The sequence below is a fragment of the Rhinoderma darwinii genome, chromosome 2, assembly GCF_050947455.1.
Source record: "Rhinoderma darwinii isolate aRhiDar2 chromosome 2, aRhiDar2.hap1, whole genome shotgun sequence".
NCBI lineage: Eukaryota > Metazoa > Chordata > Amphibia > Anura > Rhinodermatidae > Rhinoderma > Rhinoderma darwinii.
In genome coordinates, this window is record NC_134688.1 from 177,547,427 (window position 1) to 177,571,315 (window position 23,889).

The 23,889-nt window shown below is 42.5% G+C and overlaps 1 protein-coding gene across 5 annotated transcripts in view; it reads left to right on the forward strand.

Annotated features, from left to right (window-relative positions):
- The window catches only part of MCF2L (MCF.2 cell line derived transforming sequence like), a 267,104-nt gene that overhangs the window by 170,088 nt on the left and 73,127 nt on the right, over window positions 1-23,889 (forward strand). For all 5 annotated transcript variants that reach the window (XM_075852524.1, XM_075852526.1, XM_075852525.1 and 2 more), the window contains one exon: window positions 21,785-21,899. In XM_075852524.1, coding sequence (XP_075708639.1) covers window positions 21,785-21,899 — 115 coding nt within the window. The remainder of the gene's footprint in view (window positions 1-21,784; window positions 21,900-23,889) is intronic.

Here is a 23,889-nt window from a genome sequence, read left to right on the forward strand (position 1 = left end):
TTATGTTTCACCACTTTTTAAAAAAATGTAATTTTTGCTAAATTAAAAAAATCTTTTGTCACCATATTCTGAGAGCTGTAACTTTTTAATTTTTCCTTATCACGTACAGTTATGTGATATTGCGTGAAGGGGTTAAATAACAAATGCTCATAAGCTGAACTTCAAATCATTTCTAGCTGTAAAAACAGATCCTCTAAAAGAAACAGTCTGCCTATGATCCTTCATCACTACATCTGGCTGCAATCCCGTATCCACTTGCCTGATGACCATCAAATACATCCTCACCCCCTATCGATTGTTTAAAAAAAATGACAAAGCTGCAACTGACTTATTTATTATCGCCACCAAGAGTTGGTCCTCAAACAGTAAGAACAAGAAAACGAAACATACCGTCCATCCAATTCCATCAACCCCACAGACTCCGGCCAAGAGTCAAACAACTGAAACCATTACCTCTAAAACCATGCATAGGCCTCCCACATTGCCGTTGCTAAAGACCTCTTTACCTATCCCAGCAACCATCGGAAACCACCTTCCACAGATGCAACAGACAGGGCACTGGATTGCACTTAGCTTCTGGAGCCAAATGCCTACCCTAACTGTTGGCGAGACAATCTGGCAGCTATGTCATTTTCTGATCCTGGTACATGTGCAGCTCTGAACAGTATATTCCAATGTAAACACAACAGCAGCAGACATATAAGAATTACAATTGGAGGATAGCTGGCTAACTGACTGTTTACTGCACCTACAACCGACATATTGTCACTATGAAAAGGAACAAATTTGTTAGCCAATGAAAGGCCCCAAACCTCAAGTGCCACAACTAATGAGAATTAGTCTAGAGAACAGAGATTCCCCTACATTCCTCTGGCCACGCACTGATACTTGCCCTGAAAGAACACCCTGTAGCCTACTGAACATGCCTGCTCTGCATTAGACAATGGCTGAGCCATCCATAATGTCCTCCCATTATATGCAGCCAGAAAGGTATCCCACACCTATAAATCCTCCTTAGGCTCCCTCTTTAACTGAATATAATGCCACGGGTGTCTCATACCCGCAAGCACCTGTGGTAACCGTCTGCAGAAAATGTGCCCCATCGTAATGATCCTGCAAGCAAAGTTCAGAGCCTCCTGCACTGTTGCCCGTAGTTCCAGCAATTTTTATTCAGGCAACTAACATAAAATCCTTTGGAAATCATTTTCAATCCCAAAAAAAACAAAGTGTGGTACCTACGTAGGGTCTTCTGTTTTGTCAGCCGCTAATAGAACTCCAAAATGAGGAAAAATAATAGCCAAGGGCTCCAAGTGTATCCTACACTTTGCACAATGAGCTGGACCCACGTAAAGGAAGTCATTCAAATAATGGTTAACCCCCTTTGAACCCGTCTACTACAAAAACGGGCTAAATGCCACAAATTAAGCACAGGAAATGGAGCAACCCATAAGGTAAGCCATGGTCTATTTAAAAACATCCATCAATGAAGCACCTCAACAGGTGCATGGAGTCAGGGTGAACAGGCAGAAAACAAAAAATGTACTCTACATTTGGCTTTTGCCATCAGTGCTCCCTCACCAGCCGTACGGACCAAGCATACCGCTTCATTAAAGGACATGTAGGAGACATCGTCTAGTGATTTATCAATCTCTTCATTCATCGAAGCTCCATTTGTGTAGAATAAACGAAGTATAAGTCGAAATTTTTCCTTTTTTGGGACCACTCCTAACTTAGACACTTTCAAATTCTGCATGGAGAGGAAAGTGAAATGGCCAACCTCACTTAAAGCCCGCTCCTCTACCACCATCTTCTCCCGCACAGCAACCACGTTGCTGCCGCTGACCTCCTCCTTCAGGCCCTCCACCTCCCTCACAGGAACAGCTACCAGCTCAGGGAACAAGTGGGCCTAGGAACCAGGGAAGCGGAGGGCTAAGCCTCTCTAAGGAGTGGGAATTCTAAGATACCGGAGTGCGCAATGGGGAGAAAGATGGGGCAGAACAGTGTAGTCCACAGCCGCGGACCATCGGGATTACTCACCCCCCGACAGCCGCAGCCATGGATCTGTGAATGCTGGCCTGCATCTCCTTTTTGTGTCCCGTAGGGAAAATAATCATTAATTAGCCCATGATCACCCTGGACTATAAGAAGGGCCCTGCCCCTTTACTCCTTGCCTGAGCATTGTTGTGTTTACCCATGTTAGTTTTAGAAAATGGTCCCTTAGTGTTATCCTGTTCTCATACCCTGCCACATGTATCCTGTGTCCCGTCCCGTGCTATATTTGTTCCTGTGCCTTAGGCTGGATTTACACGAGCATGGCGTTTTTGCGCACACAAAAATGCGGCGTTTTGCGTGCGCAAAAGCCACTTAACAGCTCCATGTGGCAGCAGCATATGATGCGCGGCTGCGTGCTTCTCGCGCAGCCGCCATCATTATGACACTCCATTTGGATGTTTGTAAACAGAAAAGCACGTGGTGAATTTCTGTTTACATTCATCCTTTTCACAGCTGTTGCGCGAATCACGCAGTTCGCACGGAAGTTCTTTCGTGCGGCATGCGTGGTTTTCACGCACCCATTGACTTCAATGGGTGCGTGATTCGCGCAAAACGGCCACAGAACGGACATGTCGTGATTTTTTTTCAGCGGACTCACGCTGAGTAAAAATCACGGACATGTCTGCACAGCCCCATAGACTAATATAGGTCCGTGCGACGCGCGTGAAAATCACGCGCGTTGCACGGACGTTTTTCCCGTTCGTCTGAATAAAGCCTTAGACTGTTGGAGTCTTGTTGTGCCACCTGTCACACCTGCTGATATACACCACATCTGGTGTCTGCGAGTTCATCCATAATAGCAATATAAAAAGTATTGGGACAGGTCTGTGATAATTCACATAAGGTCAATAAGATAGAATTTTGGGCTTATCCACACTGCTGTAATGCAACATCCATTGCTTGCTATTGGCCAACACTGTACTACCTCTAATTTTATCTGTGGAAATCCAAGTGAAAAAAAAACGTGACAGGCTTTATCACATGTCGAATGGAGCATTGCTTCTAGAGAAGAATACAGTGCCTCATGAAGGCACCGTAAGGTAGCAGTGTGTTTGCATTTTTTGGGGCTGTGAGCCCACTCATCTCATGTTTAATCCCACACAGACCAAAAGGAAGGTCTTTGGCAGAGCGAAATCCGGCGCCATTTTCATGTGGACCGGAAGCTGCGGCCGGACACTAAGATGACGACTTCCGGTCGTGGCTTCCGGCCATATGTTCAAGGAAGTGAAGGCGCAAGGCAGAGGAGCGGAGGCGGCAGGAGCAGGTAAGGTATGTTCGTGTATGTGATGTATGTTTTACGTTCGTGTATGTTCGTGTTATACTGTGTGATTAGCACTGTATCTAATCCTCCTTCACTGTGCAGTCGCTCAGAAAATGGCGGCACACAGTGTAGGAGGTTTGAAGATTCAACCCCCTCCTTCTCCTGGCACTAGCCAGAATAAGGGAGGGGGGATTGTGTGAGGACACTAGAGCAAGTGTGTCTACCCCAAATTTGCAGCATAAAGCAATGAGGTTGCTTTACCACATTGCCAATGCTGCAATTTTGGGAATTGCTCCCTCTAGTGCCCAGCACATGGAAATGTTATACATTAGAATCTAATTTATAATATTTTCTGACTTGTGAAAAAATTAAAACAATGTGTGTAATCACTTAAATACTAATTGTTTAACTAAAAAAAAAATAATAATAATTTTCTAGCGACACATTCCCTTTAAGGTAAGCTTTAGGTACCTAAGAATACAGACATCGAGGTACATCGCACAATTTGGTAAATTGCGTATGAATTCAATAATTAAGAAGATAAGGAAGAAGATTAAAAACTGAAACTGTTGGTAATTAGGAAGAGCAAATAGAATAGTCAATATAAAAATGATATTGCTCACTCAAATAATATGTATCGTGAATAATTTACCTGTTTGGTTGGAAGAAATGTTTTTTTAGATGTATAAAAAAAAAAGTGGTATTTAGAGAGGCGGAGAACAAGAATTGTACAGTGTACGATACAAAGAGATTCCCAAGAAGTAGTTCTAGCAGTTCCATTTATAAAACTCTATTATTGGGCACTATTATTTACACTTATTATTTACACTTATGGCAGAATGTTGTTGTTTTTTTTAAAGAAATAGGCATAAGTAGGAAAAAAAGTTCTTTGAAGGGGTAGAAGCAGGTACATTTAATGTTAAAACCTCTCCAATTTTTTTTTCAAAAAACGTAACATAGGTATTTGGAATTCACACCATTATGGGGGGATGTTTAAGGGTAACTAAACGTTTAACACACTTCTGACATGTCATAGTGACATGTCAGTCGTTTTGATTGATGGGGGTCTGACATGTCACTGAGCACTGAGACCCCTCACCAATCGCTAAAACAATGCAGCTGAATCTCTCGTGTGAGCGCTCAGCTGTTTCCTGTCTGTTCGGCTTGTTCCGGAAAAGAATGTATCGGAGTATGGATTCAATAGAAAGTATATGTCATACGTCACTATGACATGTCAGAAGTTTGTTAAACGTTTAGTTACATGTTAACCCCTTAAGGACATGGACTAGTTGGCACGTTCAGAACGCAGCCCCATTTTTCAAATCTGACATGTCACTTTATGTGGTAATAACTTTGGAATGCTTTTACCTATTCAAGCGATTCTGAGATTGTTTTCTCGTGACACATTATACTTTAAGTTAGTGGTAAAATTTTGTCGATACATTCAGTATTTTATTGTGAAAAACACCAAAATTTAGCGAAAAATTGTCATTCTTCTAAATTTTAATGTATCTGCTTGTAAGACCAATAGTAATACCACACAAAATAAATGCTAATTAACATTTCCCACATGTCTACTTAAGATTGGCATTGTTTTTTGTACATCCTTTTATTTTTCTAGGACGTTAAAAGGCTTAGAACTTTAGCAGAAATTTCTCACATTTTCAAGAAAATTTCAAAAGGCTATTTTTACAGGGATGAGTTCAGTTGTGAAGTGGTTATGAGGCGCCCATAAAATGCAAACACCCATAAATAACCCCATTTTAAAAACTGAGCCCCTGAAAGTATTCAAAACAGCATTTAGAAAGTTTATTAACCCTTTAGGCATTTCACAAGAATTACAGCAAAGTAGGGATGAAATGTACAAATTTCATTTTTTTTGCAGAAATTAATTTTTAATCCTTTTTTTTTTTTTTATAACACAGAAGGTTTTACCACAAAAACACAACTCAATATTTATTGCACGGATTCTGTAGTTTTTAGAAACATCCCACATGTGGCCCTAATGCGGTAATGGACTGAAACACAGGCCTCAGAAGCAAAGGATCACCTAGAGGATTTTGGGGCCTCCTTTTTATTAGAACATATTTTAGGCACCATGTCAGGTTTGAAGAGGTCTTGTGATACCAAAATAGTGGAAACACCACCAAAAAGACACCATTTGGCAAACTACACCCGCAAGGAATTTATCAAGGGGTATAGTGGGCATTTTTACCACACGTGTTTTTTGCTGAATTTAGTGGAATGAAGCCGTCAAAATGAAAATCTAAGTTTTTTCCAATAAAACTAAGAAATTTTATGTTTTTACAAGGCATAAAGGAGAAAAAGCACCACAACATTTGAAAAGCAATTTCTCCCGAATACGGTAATACCCCATATGTGGTGATAAACGGCTGTTTGGACACACGGCAGTTCTCATAAAGGATGGAAAACCATTTGGCTTTTCGCAAGTTTTGCGGCAATGATTTTTGGGTGCCATGTCGCATTAGCAAAGCCCCTGAGGGTCCAAATCAGTGGAAACCCCCAAAAGTGACCCCATTTGGGAAACTACACCCCTCAAGGAATTTATTGTGGGGTATAGTGAGCATTTTGACCCCACAGGTTTTATGCGGACTTTAGTGGAATGAGGTGGTGAAAATGAAAATCAAAATTTTTTCTAATAAAATGTTGACATTTTTCATTTTTACAAGGCATAAAAAAGAAAAAGCACCCCAACATTTGAAAAGCAATTTCTCCCGATTACGGCAATACCCCATATGTGGTGATAAACTGCTGTTTGGACACACGGCAGGGGGTCAAAAGGGAAGGATCACCATTTGGAGCTCCAATTTAGCTGGAGTGGTTTTCGGGTTCAAGTCACATTTGCAAAGTGCCTGCAGGGCCAAAACAGTAGGAACCCCCCCAAAAGTCACCCCCATTTGGGAAACTACACCCCTTATGGAATCTATCTAGGGGTATAGTAAGCATTTAGACCCCACTGGTCTTATGCAGAATTTATTGGAATTGGGCCGTAAAACTGAATATCAACATTTTTTCCACTAAAAAGTTGCATTTTTTTCATATTCACAAGGGATAAAGAGGAAAAAGCACCCCAACATTTGTAAAGCAATTTCTCCAGAGCACGGCAATACCCCACATGTGGTCATAAACTGCTGTTTGGACACACGGCAGGGCTCAGAAATGCAGGAGCGCTATTTGGCATGCAGTTTTTTGCTGGATTGGTTTTTGGGTGCCATGTCGCATTTGCAAAACCGATAGGTACCAGAGTACAGTGGAAGCCTCCAAGAAGTGACACCATTTTGGAAACTACACCCCTCAAAGCATTTAACATTTGCCTGGACATATGACAAAGCTCAGAAGGAAAGAGCAACATGCGCATTTGAGGTCCATTTTGGTGATTTTCGCAGCATTGGACCACAATTGCAGGGCTCCGAGGTCAAGTAGTAAAATAAACCCCTCAAGTAGTGACCTCTATTTTGGAAAGGACACCCCTTAAGGCATTTTAAGGGATGTAGTGAGCATTTTTCCCCCACAGGTGTTTTTCCATTAGTAATTAATGCACAGCGGATGGTGCAAAGTGAAAATTGCAATTTTCCGCTGATATGCCATTTTAGTGCGCAATATGTTGTGCCCTGTTTGTGCCACTGAAGACACACACATCTCGTAAACTACTAAGCTGGTTCCCCCGGGTATGGCGATGCCATATATGTGGACGTAAACTGCTGTTTGGGCACACTGTAGGGCTCCGAAGGGAGGGAGCACCATTTGGCTTTTGGAGCGCAGATTTTGCTTAGTGGTAGTTTTGTATGGGGTTTTGCTGGTATTTCAGTTTATAATGTGGGGGCATATGTAATCTGAGCGGAGTACATCAGGGCATAATAAGAGGGTATAATAATGCGGTAAATAAATAATATTTCTGAGATGTGGCCAGTGTCGCACTGATAAATGGTGCCCGATCTTATCCGCTTTTGAACACTCTGCACATTCTGTGCCACCATATTCTGAGAACCAGACCTTTTTTATTTTTCAGTCAAAAAAGCTGAGTAAGGGCTTGTTTTTTGCAAGACAGGTTGTAGTTTTTATTGGAACTATTTTGGGGTACATGTGACTTTATGATCACTTTTATTCCATGTTTTGTGAGGGGTGCTGATAAAAAAAATTGATTCTGGCATTGTTTTTTTGCGGTGTTCACCGAACGGGAAAAATAATATTATAGATTTATAATTTGGGCCGTTACGGACGCGGCGATATCAAATATGTGTACTTTTTTTTAACGTGTTCATTTTTTCCCAATAATAAAAGACTAGTTATAGGAGAAAAGGCAGTTTTTGTTTTTATTAACTTGAAACTTTTATTTTTACACTTTTATTCAACTTTTTTTTTTGTCCCACTAGGGGACTTGAGGTCTTACACCTCTGATCTTTACTCTAATGCATTACATCGTGTCAATGCTGATCACTACAAACCACTAAGATGCCGCGATTGCGGGGTTAATGGCAGGGATCGGAGCTAGCTCAGTTCCCTGCCGTTACAGCATAACATACAGCTGACACCAGCGGCTGATGCCGCAGGCTCAGCTTCTGAGCCTGCGCCATCTTGTTACTGCAGCCGGATGCCTTTTAGGCCCCGCCTCTGGGCAGGACCTAGCAGGCATCTGTTCTAGGCAGACAGTAGGCCATTGTTAGGCTTCCGGTCTGCCGGAGCAGTCATCGGAACCCCGTATATGATGCCACACGCCTCCCTGTGTATGATGCCACACGCCTCCCTGTGTATGATGCCACACGCCTCCCTGTGTATGATGCCACACGCCTCCCTGTGTATGATGCCACACGCCTCCCTGTGTATGATGCCACACACCTCCCTGTGTATGATCCCACACACACCTCCCTGTGTATGATGCCACACACACCTCCCTGTGTATGATACCACACAGCCCCCTGTATATGATGCAACACACCTGGAGGTAGACCAGGGAGAGACCGGGGTGCAGGAGGTCGGACAGGACGAACCAGAGAGACAGACAATTATGTTGACACCGAGGTCCCCACTGGAGAGCTTCTCTGGAATTCCAGACAAGGATCGGAGCCCTTTGCGAAGCCCAGGTAGTCCCAGCAGGACTGGGTTAATAGCCTCAGGTAGAACATAGAAATATATCTGTTCTGTGTGTAGAGCTCCAACTTGTAATCTCAATGGTTCAGTGATGGAGAGAATTGGATCTAGCAACGGGTGACCATTCATGGAAGCCACCACTAGAGGTTTCTTTGGAGGACTCGTTGGCAAGTGGAGACGGTCTACTAAGGCATGGTTTATGAAGTTCCCAGCCGTTCCAGAATCCAGATAGGCTGAGACAGAATGTGAGGCTTCACCAGCAAGGATAGAGACTATAATCGAGAGTTTAGGAGAGAATCTTACAGAATTCATTTGTTCACCTAGGATAGTCACTCCTATCAACCCTAGATGCTGGAGTTTCCCAGCTTCTGAGGATACTGACGCTTAAAATGACCCTTTCTCTGACATTATATACACAAGTCAGCAGCGCGTTTGTGCTGCCGCTCCTGGTCCGATATTCTGACCCAATCAACTTGCATAGGCTGTTCAGAGGTAGTAGTGGATGGAGGAAGCAGAGGTCTTTGAAAGTTAGGCGCTAGTCTAGGGAACTTTCTTGGGAACCTCCGGTCTATGCGGGTAACCAACAAAATCAGGGCATCCAGACTAGATGGTACATCACAACTTGCCGGCTCATCCTTGATCCTACTGGCTGATCCTTGTCAGAATGTTGCCACCAGGGTCTTATTATTCCAGGCAAGCTCCTCTGCGAGAGTACGGAAGTGGCTGGCATATTCTCCAACAGCCGAACTTGCTTGACGTAGTGACAGAATGGAAGCAGCGGCTTCGGACATACGACTGGAAGTTGTCTAGGAAGAGTTACAAATTTGTGAACTTTGGTACTTCACGTTCCCAGAGGGTATTCGCCCATGCAAAGTCCCTGCCAGACAACAGGAAGACAATGAATGCTATCTGTGTCTGGTCTGACGGGAACAGATGGGCATACATTTTGAAGTGGATCTTGCACTGATAGAGAAAGCCTCGACAGGCCTTTGGAATCTCCATCATAGGTGGAAGTGGCAATTGAATTCCAGCTCTAGAGCCGACCGGAGCTACGGCTGGCTGAGGAGTGGATGGAATCTTGTGAAGCTGCTAGAGTAGGAACAAGAGCAATGTCCAAGCAATTGGCCATGGTGTTAACCTGAGGTCTCGCTTATAATCTTGCATGACTTGAGCAGCAGTCTTGGGTTTGCCAGCAGGGTCTATGGCCTGAGCAAACTGTAACGTCCAACGGGGTTGTGAATCCACCGGGCTACTCCGTCATAACGGAGTAGCTGCTGGCCAGACAGGTGTTAAACAGTCACAGGATTACTAGAAGCAGGCTGGTGCCGGATTACTGGAAGCAGGCAGGTACCGGATTACTGGAAGCAGGCTGGTGCCGGATTACTGGAAGCAGGCTGGTGCCGGATTACTGGAAGCAGGCAGGTACCGGATTACTGGAAGCAGGCTGGTGCCGGATTACTGGAAGCAGGCTGGTGCCGGATTACTGGAAGCAGGCTGGTGCCGGATTACTGGAAGCAGGCTGGTGGCGGATTTCTGGAAGCAGGCTGGTGCCGGATTTCTGGAAGCAGGCTGGTGCCGGATTACTGGAAGCAGGCTGGTGTCGGATTACTGGAAGCGACCACAGGATACAGGGTACAGGATACAGACTGGTCACGCCCACAGGATGCAGGATACCGACTGCTCACGCACACAGGATGCAGGATACCGACTGCTCACGCACACAGGATGCAGGATACCGACTGGTCACGGACACAGGATGCAGGATACCGACTGTTCACGGACACAGGATGCAGGATACCGACTGGTCACGGACACAGGATGCAGGATACCGACTGGTCCCGCACACAGGATGCAGGATACCAACTGGTCCCGGACACAGGATGCAGGATACCGACTGGTCCCGGACACAGGATGCAGGATGCAGGATACCGACTGGTCCCGGACACAGGTTGCAGGATACCGACTGGTCCCGGACACAGGTTGCAGGATACTGACTGGTCACGGACACAGGTTGCAGGATACCGACTGGTCACGGACACAGGTTGCAGGATACCGACTGGTCACGGACACAGGTTGCAGGATACCGACTGGTCACAGACACAGAATGCAGGATAACCGACTGGTCACGGACACAGGATGCAGGAGAACCGACTGGTCACGGACACAGGATATGGACTGATAATGGTCACAGGATACTGACTGGTAACGGACACAGGATACAGGGTACCGACTGGTAACTGACACAGGATACGGAACCTTCACAGGCTAGTTAGGTTAGTACAATGATGCTCAGGCACTGGGAGAGTGGGTAGACTTCCTTAAATAGTCCTGGATGTTCAGGGATAGACTATCCCTGATGCATGCTGGCCCTTTAAGAAGCAGCATCCCAGGGAAGGGGGAAGGAGATGCTGGGGATATGTTTGTACAGACTGACAGACGCTGGGATGGGGGACATGCCGATGGCCCGGGGCAGTCGGCGCTCCATGTATAAATACTGGGAGTATGTGATCATATACTAGTCCTTCTCAATAAATTAGAATATCATCAAAAAGTTAATTTTTTCAGTAATTCCATTCAAAAAGCTAAACTAGTATATTATATAGATTCATTACACACAGAGTGATCTATTTCCAGCATTTTTTTCTTTTAATATTGATGATTATGGTAACTGTTAATGAAAACCCAAAATTTTGTGTCTCAGAAAACTAGAATATTGAAATTATACAAGCCCAATTTCAAAATAGATTTTTAATACCGAAATGTTGGCCTACTGAAAAGTATGTACAGTATATGCACTCAATACTTGGTCAGGGCTCCTTTTGCATGAATTAATGCGGCGTGGCATGGAGGCTATCAGCCTGTGGCACTGCTGAGGTGTTATGGAAGCCCAGGTAGCTTTGATAGCGGCCTTCAGCTCATCTGCATTTTTGAGTCTAGTGTCTCGTCTTACTCTTGACAATACCCCATAGATTCTTTATGGGGTTTAGATCAGGCGCATTTGCTGGCCAATCAAGCACAGTGATACTGTGATTATTAAACCAGGTATTGATACTTTTGGCAGTGTGGGCAGGTGCCAAGTCCTGCTGGAAAATGAAATCGGTATCTCCATAAAGCTTGTCAGCAGAGGAAAGCATGAAGTGCTGTAAAATTTCCTGGTAGACGGTTGCGTTGACTCTGGACTTGATATAACACAGTGGACCAACACCAGCAGATGACATGGCTCCCCAAACCATCACTGACTGTGGAAACTTCAAACTGGACCGCAAGCAACTTGGATTGATGTCTCCCCACTCTTCCTCCAGACTCTAGGACCTTTAATTTCCAAATGAAATGCAAAATTGACTCATCTGAAAACAGGACTTTGGACCACTGAGCAATAGACCAGTCCTTTTAAAGGCTTAGGAAACCTTTGCAGGTGTTTTGTGTTGATTAGCTGGTTAGAGTGTGACACCATGAGTCTACAATCTTCAACTTTTACCCAATATTCTAATTTTCTGAGAGGCTAAATGTTGGATTTTCATTAACGGTTAGACATAATCATCAACATTAAAAGAAAAAAATGCTGGAAATAGATCGCTCTGTGTGTAATGAATCTATATAATATGAGTTTCACTTTTTGAATTGAATTACTGAAATAAATAAACTTTTTGATGATATTCTAATTAATTTAGAAGGACTAGTATATTAATCAAGTTTTTGAAGTAAATATACAAACTACGGTTGAGATATGTGCCTTGGGTTACCTTGGGATTCAAAGGTAATATCTCTGCAAATCAGTGCAATATTAAAAACGTTCATTTATTGCACATAAGTTGATAGCTAGATTCTAAGAGTCAATGGATCAATCAGACTTCTAAAAATGTTATGTTTGACTCTAGGTCACAGGGAACTAGAAAGGAATGAAATGTAAATATGTATTCACACGAGAAATACTTAATCGGGAGGCAATTCAGGAACTCCTCTCTTAAACAACAATGGCTGCCTCTTAAGAGGTATAATGATTTTTTCCCTCTACAATTAAAAAGATGGGTGAGAGTTATGTCTTTTTTAAATGTTTGAAATCTGTATGTTGAATATTATTAAATTTGGAAATTAAAAAAAAATTTTTATGAAACTGGCTGCTGTAATTTTCCAGCAACTTCTGAACACTTGTCTCCAAGTTTCACACACACACACTGAGGCCGGATATTTGTCACTGTGTAACTAAGTCTGTTAACTTTAACCTTTTTCACACTGTATTTTCCAGGGACAGGTGACAGATCTGGGTGTTTACCCAAGTTACAGTTAAAAAGTATTTCCTTCTGCGCCTAGACCAGCACACTAGTTCACGTCATAATGTTTCAACAAGATTTATTTATGACTGTGTAGTAACCAGTTTACAGTTGGAGTGCAACATACCTTATATATTTTAATGTAAAAATACAGCAGTATGAATAAAGCTGCATTGTCCAGCATCCAGAGACAATGGGGGGGGGGGGGAATGTATTAAGACAATTGCGCCAGTTTTGTGCCATTAAAAAGTCTCAAAATGTGGCGCTTGTCATATTTGCCCAATAATTTGTGACTTTTCTCTCTCACCACTTTTTTCAAAAGTGGCCGGCTGAGAGAAGCAAGCATTTCCAGTGTGAAGGGTTAATCAGGAGTGGGCAGGGCCACCACTGAACCACCAGATTTATGATTACTAACAACAGAAATAGGCACAAATCTAGGCCTGCTGTGATTTCTTTAGAACAGCCCAAGATGCACAAAATTTATCAGGAGGCGTGCACCTCTAGATAAATTTGGCACATTTTACTCCAACGCACATAGGTTTAAGGCTGGCTTACGAATTGCCAGTATTAATAAATCTCCCCCGATATGTAGGGATGTATTTAAAGATGTTTATACAGCAGCCACATAATAATGCTATACAGTTGTTAAGGATCTGCCAGGCACAGCTTCTGTATCCACGCCCATAGGTAATCAGTCTGCACCTGCTTCTATGTCTGTGAGACTGACTCCATCTTCCACCACTCAGGATGGCAGGCTTAGGAGTGGGAGAGCCTATCACAGCCTGGCCAGACGGAGCTAGCTCCCGCCCTCTGTCTATTTATACATGCCTTTCCTGTTCCTCCTTGCTTGTGATTCTTCTCTGTTGGTTTCCTGGCCCTGCTGCAGCTTCTTGAACTACTTGTCCCTGCTTCGTATTGACCCTGGCTTACTGACTACTCTTCTGCTCTGCGTTTGGTACCTCGTACACTCCTGGTTTGACTCGGCTTGTTCACTACTCTCCTGCTCTGCGTTTGGCACCTCGTACTCTCCTGGTTTGACTCGGCTCGTTTACTACTCTTGTTGCTCACTGTGTTGCCGTGGGCAACTGCCCCATTTCCCTTTGTTCTGTGTTTCCTTGTCTGGTTGTCTGTCGTGCACTTACTGAGTGTAGGGACCGTCGCCCAGTTGTACCCCGTCGCCTAGGGCGGGTCGTTGCAAGTAGGCAGGGACTGAGTGGCGGGTAGATTAGGGCTCACTTGTCTGTTTCCCTATCCCTGTCATTACAACAGTACTGTATAAAAAAGGGCTCATAGGATCCTCATCTCCTTCCTCAACCTTTTTGCATATTTTAATACACTTTCTATACACACAATGATATTTTTGGAATAGATTATATATACACACATACATGCATTCAATCAACCGCACACCCTCTTCCTGGGACTCTGACCTACTCTGATAGGCAACACTGTCTTCCCCTGCTTGTACAGTGAGTTTCCCACAGGGTTGGACTGGCCCACCAGAGTACCAAAAGATCCTCTGGTGGGCCAAGGCTCTGACGCAATAATTGGCCCCTGTGGAAATGAGTCACAAATAATTAATCTTATTGATAACATGTACTGCTAGGCAATGCTAACAACGAAGATGACGTTGCAATAACATGCACATGTTCTGTATAGATGGAGGGTTCCCCTCTTACAATAATTTTCTCAGGTGGGCCTAGGGAACACTACAGATCTATGACTTCTACATTAGACATCAGCAGTAGACACTATGTTCGTGGCTACCTAGCAGCAACCTCCACTTCAGAATCCGTGCATTCAACTTTTATTTCTAAGAAAAATTCTTAGAAATAAGTCCCTGCCTATTTAAAGTTTATGGCCAGCTTTACTGTCCTGCCTCATCTAGACCTCCAGCAGTACAATAGAACTGGCAATAACTCGCCATCTCTCTGATAATGAGATGATTCTGCTCATTCTATCCCAGTCTATATAGCAAAGCTGACAAGTGAGCTACAGAAACCAGGATGTTCGCTTATTGTGTGCTGTAATGCCCAAAACTGGAATGTTTCAATATTTTTTTAAATATTGATATTTAAAAAGATAAAAATAAATAAAGTATAGAAAACAGGATTACGTTTTTACAAAATCGACTTCTAAGAAACACGTGATTTAAGTCGTATGTCATTTTCTAGTAATACATACTCTTTTAAGTGTATTTGGTATAGTAAGCAGTTCCTCCTGGCGAGTTGCTTTACTCCCAGGACAATATTTACACATGGTGCTGGTTTATTCCTATATTGATCTTTCTTCATAGTTTTCACACAGAGTTTTAGCTGCATCTGTGCCTGCAGAACTAAAATGGATAGTATGGTGGTCAATTTCTTTCCCTGACTAACAAAAAAACAACCAAACCTAGATTTTATGCTTTCTCAACCCTACAGAGACGCTATTTTCTTAGGGAATAAAGTTCTACATTGGCCAATGTTCCTCTTTGTTAGTTCCGCAGACAGCGGGATAGGTAAATCAGCCTTTCAGTGCAAAGAACTTGACAGCATCAAAGATCTTTGCTTTCTGTACTGCTGTTACTTGGAATGACATGAGTGTGGGTGCTCTTAGGATATGCTAGGTTTTAAAGTATATGTAGACCATTGGAAGGAAATATTTTATTAAATTAATGTGTCATGTGTTTTTAAGCAACTTTCAAATTGACTTTTATTCAAAAATGTTTTTACTTTTTACGAAGCTATATCGTAAAAAGTAAACAATTTTTTTAAACAAAAATCTATTTGAAAGTTGCTTAAAAACACATAACACACTGATTTAATAAAAATAAAATAAATTCCTTACAAGAGGTCTACATAGACTATAACTGAGTCAAAACTAAAAACAAAATAAAAATTTGACTGCACTTAAAAGGTTTGTGCCAGAATCAAAAATGATCACTTATCCAATATTCTGGTCAAAATAACACTTCACTTCTTGACGCAGGAAAAAATTGCTACTGATGATCACCTGGCTTTCTTCATGTCACAGGCAGAAACTACATTGTATCGGCTCTTCCCTGGAGGATCTTATTATAGATGGGACATTGGACAATTATATCAATTCCGTTCATTGATTATACACATAAAGTAGTTTTCATATATTCTTGTTTAAAATCTTAAATATTAGTACTCAGAATGGTTTTACAAATGGTTTAAACATTTTTAATATACAGATAAAAAATATGTGGAAAATTTATGGATTGTCATGTAGTATCAAAACAATTGCAATTTTTAATGGAACTTCATACAGGCAGACCTTAAAGGCAAAGTAAACCTTTTTTTTTAAACATTCTTTTTTTTATTTGCCTTTTTTTCAATTTTACATCATAACAAATCAAAACAACATTGAAAAACAAATGAACATTTGCCAAAATGTATCGACATTGTTATCAAAAGCATAATAGAGCGCCCTTACATGTAAGACTTTACAGCTATGTCCGTCTCATAGCCAACAATCCAAGTTTGCCTTAGTTATTCCTTCCCAATCGACCCTTCTACTCTGGGGAGCAGTTGAAAGATGCGTGCACATATCCTTACTTGACTTTGCACACCCTCTCCCTATTCCCCCTACTCCCCCCCCCCCCCCCCCCCATACCGGGAAGAACCTGTTCAAGTACTCTAACTGTACCTGGGGTTATCCTGATGTCCTTTCTCCCTGATAAATCTAAAATATATCTAAAGCTCCCAAGGAACCGCTAAGGTGTTCTTTAGCATACCACGCTGTATGTCTAAACGAGGACATCAATTCTCTAATCTCCTGGTCATCGAATTGAGATACAATGAATCTTTTCCACTTGATGAAAAAGTGAGCTGTTTCCTTTTCTTTATGTCTTTCCGTTTCTAGGCGTTCTATACTCAAAAGCTTCTTCAGATGTATAATCACCTCCTGTATTGTTGGGACTTCCCTAATCAACCAGTTCTGTAATAGACACCTTTTTGCTACCATGTGGACGGTGTGTATTATTGAGGGCACCCGTCTACAAATCGCTGCGTCGTCCTCCTCAGGAGGTCTCATCTGATGGAATAACAAATATTGTGGTGACATTGGTAAGGATGTTGCCCAAAAGGTTGTTGCAAACCTATACATTTCCCCCCAAAAGTCTTGGGTAGCCTGACAGCTCCAAATACCGTGGTACATATCAGATTTGGCCAATTAGCATTCAGGACAAGCAGTTATCCTATCAGGGTTGGAGGCAGATGTTAAAACCATAAATAGCATTATGCATTATTTTGAAAAAAGACTCCCTCCATCTTTCATTTATAATTTCCTTACGTACTGTCATCCACCCTTTCAGTATAACTTCAGCTACATCCGAATCCTCTGTCACTCTCTCCCACATTTTATAGCAATCCTTCGGATGTTGCTTAATGACCCTATTTCTGATGATATTATACAATGTAAACCTTTGAAAGTGATTTTATTTTTTATTTTTTTTAAATAAACATATCAGTCATTGTGATTGGGGTAACTTTCAAATTTAGTTTTTATTAAAAATGATTTTTTCTTTTTGAGATACCGCTGCTCTGCTTCCTGTATACAGAGCAGCTGTATCATTCGCTGAATCCTGTACCCGTCAAGTCCGTTGGACTGACTGGTTCAGTAAAAGCGGGTCCTTGAGTGTGTCTGATACGCAGGAAAACCCTGTTGTCAATTTAGACGTGATGCATAACTTAGATGTGTTAGATTACAGGTGGATCCGACCTGCTGACACTGAACCCGTCAGTCCCGCGGACCTGACTGATTCAGGTCTTAGCGAACGATACAGCTGATCTGTATACAGTACAGGATACAAAGAAGCTGAATCTCAAAAAGTAAAAATAATTTTTAATAAAGGCTAATTTGAAAGTTTCGATGGTGTACGTAGCCTTCAATTTGGCATACGGCATGAGAAAATATCATTATGACAAAATGGTTTAATGTGCATATAATATGGCATATGTCACGTTGGGTTCGTGGACCCACTGGGCCGTACCGCCTTGACGGTATGGCAGCTGGCCAACAGGGTGCAGGTCACAGTCTATAGTTTGTATAGGGTACCTATGGCAGCTCGGACAGTAGCAAGACAGGCTCGGCTGGGACTAGGCAGCAGGTAAACATCAGGTGTGGAGTAGCATGACAGGCGTGGAATACAGCACAGCACGACACTTGACCAGGATAGCACGGGATACAGGATACAGGTACGGGGAACACTGGGAACTAGAAAACACTAGAAGACCATTTGCATAGGCAAACTAGGATACGACAAACAACGCTCAGGCATGGGAGGAAAGGGGTGGGCCCTTCTTATAGCCCAGGGTGCTCTGGGAGCAATCAGCTCAATCTCCCACCTGCGTGCGCTTTGGTTTCTTAAGTCTGGACTGAGCTCGCGAGCGCACCCTGGTGGTCACCGTGGAACAGGATGGCCATATGTGCAGACATCTCTGGTGATAAGGGCGTGGACTGGATGAAAGGAGTTCGTGGTCCGCTACCACGGACGTTACAGTATATAAAACTGTTACTATGTTACATGCTGCCAGTAAGCTTCGTTATTGAGCGTGGCCTGAAAATTATCAACTTAATTTTCTGTTCTTTGTGTCCAACCCACTCACTTAATGTAAACTGTGAGAAATCCGTGGTGATTTATAGTGTAGGAACAACTTTAATATAATGTGACTGTGTACATTTTAGGCGTCTAACAAATTATTGGTCACTGCATATTGATGAGTGATAAACATAGATCAATGTTACAGAAATATCAGCTGCACAGCTTTATTAGGTCCTGAAGTGCCCGCCCGTCTCTCCTTCCTGGGTAGGTCTTCCACCAACCCCATGTACTTCGCTCAGGTTCTCTCTGATGTATCTTTGCTCCCACTGACCACGATCTGCCCAGTTGATACACTGTCACCACGTCACATATTTGCATACTCCCAGTTAAAGCATTTTTATAGTGTCACTAAGCGTCGGGCTCATCTTCACCAGCGGCTTACTGACTTTGAGCGGTTATATGTTTCCACCCCGTCCCCTGCATACACCATCTCTACACTCTATAAACTACTCCTATCCCAGCGATCTCCTCATCTCCCATCCTTCTGCAGGGCCTGGGAGACAGAATTGGGCGCGACATTCTCTGACGCTCAGTGGAGACGGTGTTTCTACCTTTCCCAGAATTGCTCAGTTGCCATCCGAGCTCTGGAAACTAGCTACAAAATTATTTCTAGGTGGTATCGAGTTCCCGCTGCATAAATGGTACCCGTCTGTACCTGACGAGCGTTGGCGGTGTGGGTCGTCGGGGGCTTCCATGTCTCACATTTGGTGGAGTTGCCCTAATTTGTGGAGTTTTTGGGAGGCGGTTCGTAAAATTATATTGAAAGTTACTGGGGTTTCGGTCCCTAATTCTCCTGTGGCGTTCCTTTTATTCATGTTCCCTATGCCGCTACCCATTTACAAATGTTCCTTAATTAGGCATCTCCTCCAAGCCGCCAAGTCGGTTGTCCCTTGTAGGTGGAAAACGGCAGTCCCTCCACTGTTGGATGAGTGGTTCCAGGAGGTCGCTTTGATACAGCGAATGGTGCACCTTCTGGCTCATTCTCCGGCCACTTCTATACAGTACAAGGATACTTGGTATCCAAGGATACTTGGATACTTGGTGTATTAGGGTTTGTTTGCTCCAACCACATCTCTGACAGGCGCATGGCTGCTTCTTTTCATTTTATCTATGATGTTCCGGTGCTGGAGTCAAGGTCCGCCACGACCTCCCTTTCTTTTTCCTTTACCCGTGTTTGTTTCCCATTCTATCTTTTCCTTCCCTTATTGTGTCTATTGCGAGTGGTCATTACTTCCTGTATTGCGCTTACATGTTATTGCCATTGCATTTTAGGATGTCTGGGTGGCTGGATTGGTGTTTTCTCTTTTCTTTTTGTTACAATGCTCACTTCCTTTCAGCTTCCTCAGACTGCTGTGATTTGTATTTTGCGCTTGTTATGGCTTGTGATGTTCACTCTCCTGTTTGGGCTGTGCCCTTATTGTCATGTTCTTTTTATTATGGGGACACATTTTTCCCGATTGTGTGTGTGTGTACCTGTTTGTATTAAAATCAATACAAATTTTGAATATGAAAAAAAAATAAAAATGCAGTGAATGAACAGAATACAAATCTAAATCAAATCAATATTTGGTGGGACCACCCTTTGCCTTTAAAACAACATAAATTCTTTTAGGTTCACTTTCACACAGTTTTTGAAGGAACTCAGTAGGGAGGTTGTTCCGAACATCTTGGAGAACTAACCACAGATCTTCTGTGTATGTAGGCTTCCTCAAATCCTTCTGTCTCTTCTTGTAATCCCAGACAGACTTGATGATGTGGAGATTAGGTCTCTTTTGGGGCAATATCATCACTTCTAATGCTCTTTGTTCTTCTTTATGCTGAAGATGGTTCCTAATGACATTGGGGCTGTTGTCCTGCTACAGAATAAATTTGGAGCCGATCAGTCGCTTCCCTGATGGTATTGCAAGATGAATAATTATCTTCCTGTATTTATCAGCATTGGGGACACAATTAATCCTCACCAAATCCTCAACTCCATTTGCCGAAATGCAGCCCCAAATTTGCAAGGAATCTCTACCATTCTTCACTGTTGCCTTCAGACACTCATTATTGTACCGCTTTTCGGTGAGCAAACTGCCTTCTGTTGAATCCAAATATTTCAAATTTTGACTGATCGTTCCAGAGCACATGATGACATTTTTCTGCATCCCAGTTCCTATGTTTTTGTGCATAGTTGAGTCGCTTGGCCTTGTTTCCATGTCGAAGGTATGGCTTTTTGGGCACAATTCTTTTATGAAGACCACTTCTGGCCAGACTTCTGAACAGTTGGATGAACAGATAGCTGTACCTGGGTCCCAATGGTTATTGCCAGTTCTGAGGTGATGGCACTGCTAGACATCTTCCGATTTCAAAGGGAAGTAAGCATGATGGGTCTTTAATCTGCTGCACTAAGTTTCCTTGGCTGACCACTGCGTCTACGGTCCTAAACATTGGGCGTTTCTTTGTGCTTCTTTGAAAGAGCTTGAACAGCAGATCTTGAAACCCCAGTCTGCCTTGAAATCTTTGCCTGGGAGAGAACTTGCTGATGCAGTATAAGTACCTTGTATCCTGTTGCTGTATTCAGTATTGCCATGGTGGACTTGTGATATTACACTGTCTTCCACAACCTCACCTTTGCAGCTGAGTTTGGCTGTTCCTCATCCAGTTTTATGTCTCCTACAGGGCTGTTTTTGTTACAATTAATGGCTGTGTTTCAACCTACGTATGAAATTATGATTATTATCGCCTGTTTGGTAAAATTGGTTAATCCATCACCTGACTATAATCCTAAAAATTCCATGACTTTGTGCAAGTGTACCTAGAAGAATTGATGCTATTTTGAAGGCCAAGGGTGGTCACACCAAATATTGATTTGATTTAGACTTCACTCCTGTTCATTTACTTTGTATTTTGTTGTTGGATAAAAAAAATATTAACACTTCTATATTCTATTTTATAAAGAATTCTTTGCAGCATGTTTCCACAGCTGCCTAATGCTTTTGCACAGTACTGTGTGTGTATGTATGTATGTATATATATATATATATGTATATATATATATAATATATAAAAAAATCCCCAAGAAATAAAAAAATGAAGAGGCAACACTCCAAGGAAATTGGTGCAAAAAAGTGGTGTGTTTATTCACCTCAGGCAGGCAACGTTTCGATCCGTCTCTATGGGATCCTTGTCAAGCTTGACGGATCAAAACGTTGCCTGCCTGGAGTGAATAAACTTTTTTTCACCAATGACCTTGGTGTGCTGCCTCTTCATTTTTTTTAATTTCATTAACAAGGGTTCCTAGCCTCAACCTAGGAGGCCTGCACCCACTACTGTCGCTGTGCTGCTTTATTCTTTTTCTCATTTTTATTTATATATATATATATATATATACTGATCCTATATAGTAATAGAATATTGAACTCAAAATGTCTGCAGATTGTTTCAAGTTCATTAATAATGGTAACTCATGTTAATCACAAAAATACAATGTTTTTGTAGGTGGAAGGGGTGAAAATGGCTGTCCTGTCATCACGTTTCCTGAATACCCAGCCTTCAGCGAGATCCCGGAGACCGAGTTCCAGAATGTGCTGACATATTTAACCAGCATTCCCAGGTATGAATGTGCACCGTAATCTACTGGAACATAAAGATAGAACTAAGCATCATGGATATATATACAGTCCAAAAGCAAATGGACACAGCACTCCAATTTACCATAGATTAGGCCATGTGCTCGTTTTCAGGGGATGAATCGGTTCCCAAATTTCAATACAAAATGACGATAGAGCAAAGTAATGGCACCAGTACTTCAAGGTAGATGAAACCGTGGACTTATTCACCTCAAGTGAGCGACGTTTCGGCAGATGCAACTGCCTTTCTCTAGCTTGAGAAAGGCAGTTGCATCTGCCGAAACGTCGCTCACTTGAGGTGAATAAATCCACCCTGTTTCATCTACCTTGAAGTCCTGGTGCAGTTACTTTGCTCTGGGTGTGGGGCTAATGAACATCCGAAAATAAATTATTTATTTACAGTAGATAAAGAGCCAAACCGGAACAAATACAGTACAGCAACCATATTGTCATAACAGTTGTGTAGCACTACACCCTTCCTTATTCTTGGGAAAGGTTGTGATGTATGCCTGATTTTTAAATTGGTTTTAAGCCTTTTTTTTAAATGAATTTTTACTGCACAGAATGTTTACATTCAGTGGTGCATTGTCACACATAAATCCCTCAAGGAGCTAAGTTCACAGGTCATGGTATCTGCCTTGTACAGTGAGGGATCCAGTCATATCTGTTGACAGATCATCACTTTTAACCAAAAAGCCTGTACATGTTAACCCCCCTGATTCCCCTATATACAATCAGCACAGAAACATTGTATATGGCAAAATCTGTGGCATTTGCCACTCTTTTTTTCAAAAACATACCTGGGAAAGAGCTGACTAATTGTGACACTGTTGAACAGAGCAAGTCTGGTTATTGTTTCTTCTGTAGTCGCGGTGCACACCTAATAGGGCGAGCAGCGCCTGTCTGCACCCAGCTGCTCCCCCAGGAAGCCGTTGGACACCCAGACCAACCTTTGTGACTACCTAGGCCCAACCTAACTGGGGACCTGCTGCACAGCCTGTGTCCCAGTGTTCGGCTGGCTTGCTCACAAGTAATTAAACTCCTGCATGTGAGCACCCCTTCTTAAAACCCATCACCTTCCCACCCACCTTACTCTGACCGATCCCTCTCCTAGCTTTTCCAGATGAAAGGTCACCCTCTATTGTGTTTTATGCCACCCCCTACAAACATCCTGTCGCCACCAGCCATGTGGTCAGTGCCATCTTACAGCCCACTCACATGGCTCCTCACATGGACATTCCCCGCTTATCACCTTCTGGATTTTTTTATTTAATTAATAAACAGATGGACACTGAGTCCGAGCTGCTGCTAATCCTGTAGGTCCAAGGATACAATAAGTGATTCCCTGTAGTCCATTGGTGAGGGAACAGTTCCTGGAACAGACTTTTACAATGTAACAGACATCCACTGTAACCAATCAGTGCTTCTCCATAGTGAAGGAGTGTGGAAGGATTAGAGTAGAGGGAATTATGAAAAAAAATGGGAAGTATGTATAATAATGACTACTCTAGGGATTTTGGATAAGGGGAATAGGAGTAATTCAATTAATGCTTGTCCATCTGACAGCTCTCATGCTAAATTTTAGGGGCGACGGATGTTGAGACGTATTCTGAAACTTGTCGTGGGCACCATGAGAGCTTCATTTTTCTGTGAACATATCTAATGGCACCATTCCTGGTATTGTTGAGCCAGCAAAGATATTCTGTTGTGAAACCTCCTAGTGTATTATATATTTATGTGTGAAGACCCTGCAGATGGCAAGATACAGAATGCAATGATACTCCCAGATTCAGTCTTGGACCCAGTCCATGGAAGCCTTTTATGTCAATGAAAAACATGGTATAAATAAGCTCATATAAATAAAGAACACAGTGGGGTTTTTTTTTTCCCCACCAAAGGCATAGATTCCGAAGTATGGCAACCCATACTTCATTCTAGAGAGCAAGAAAAAAAGATAAAAGGACTTTAGTAGGG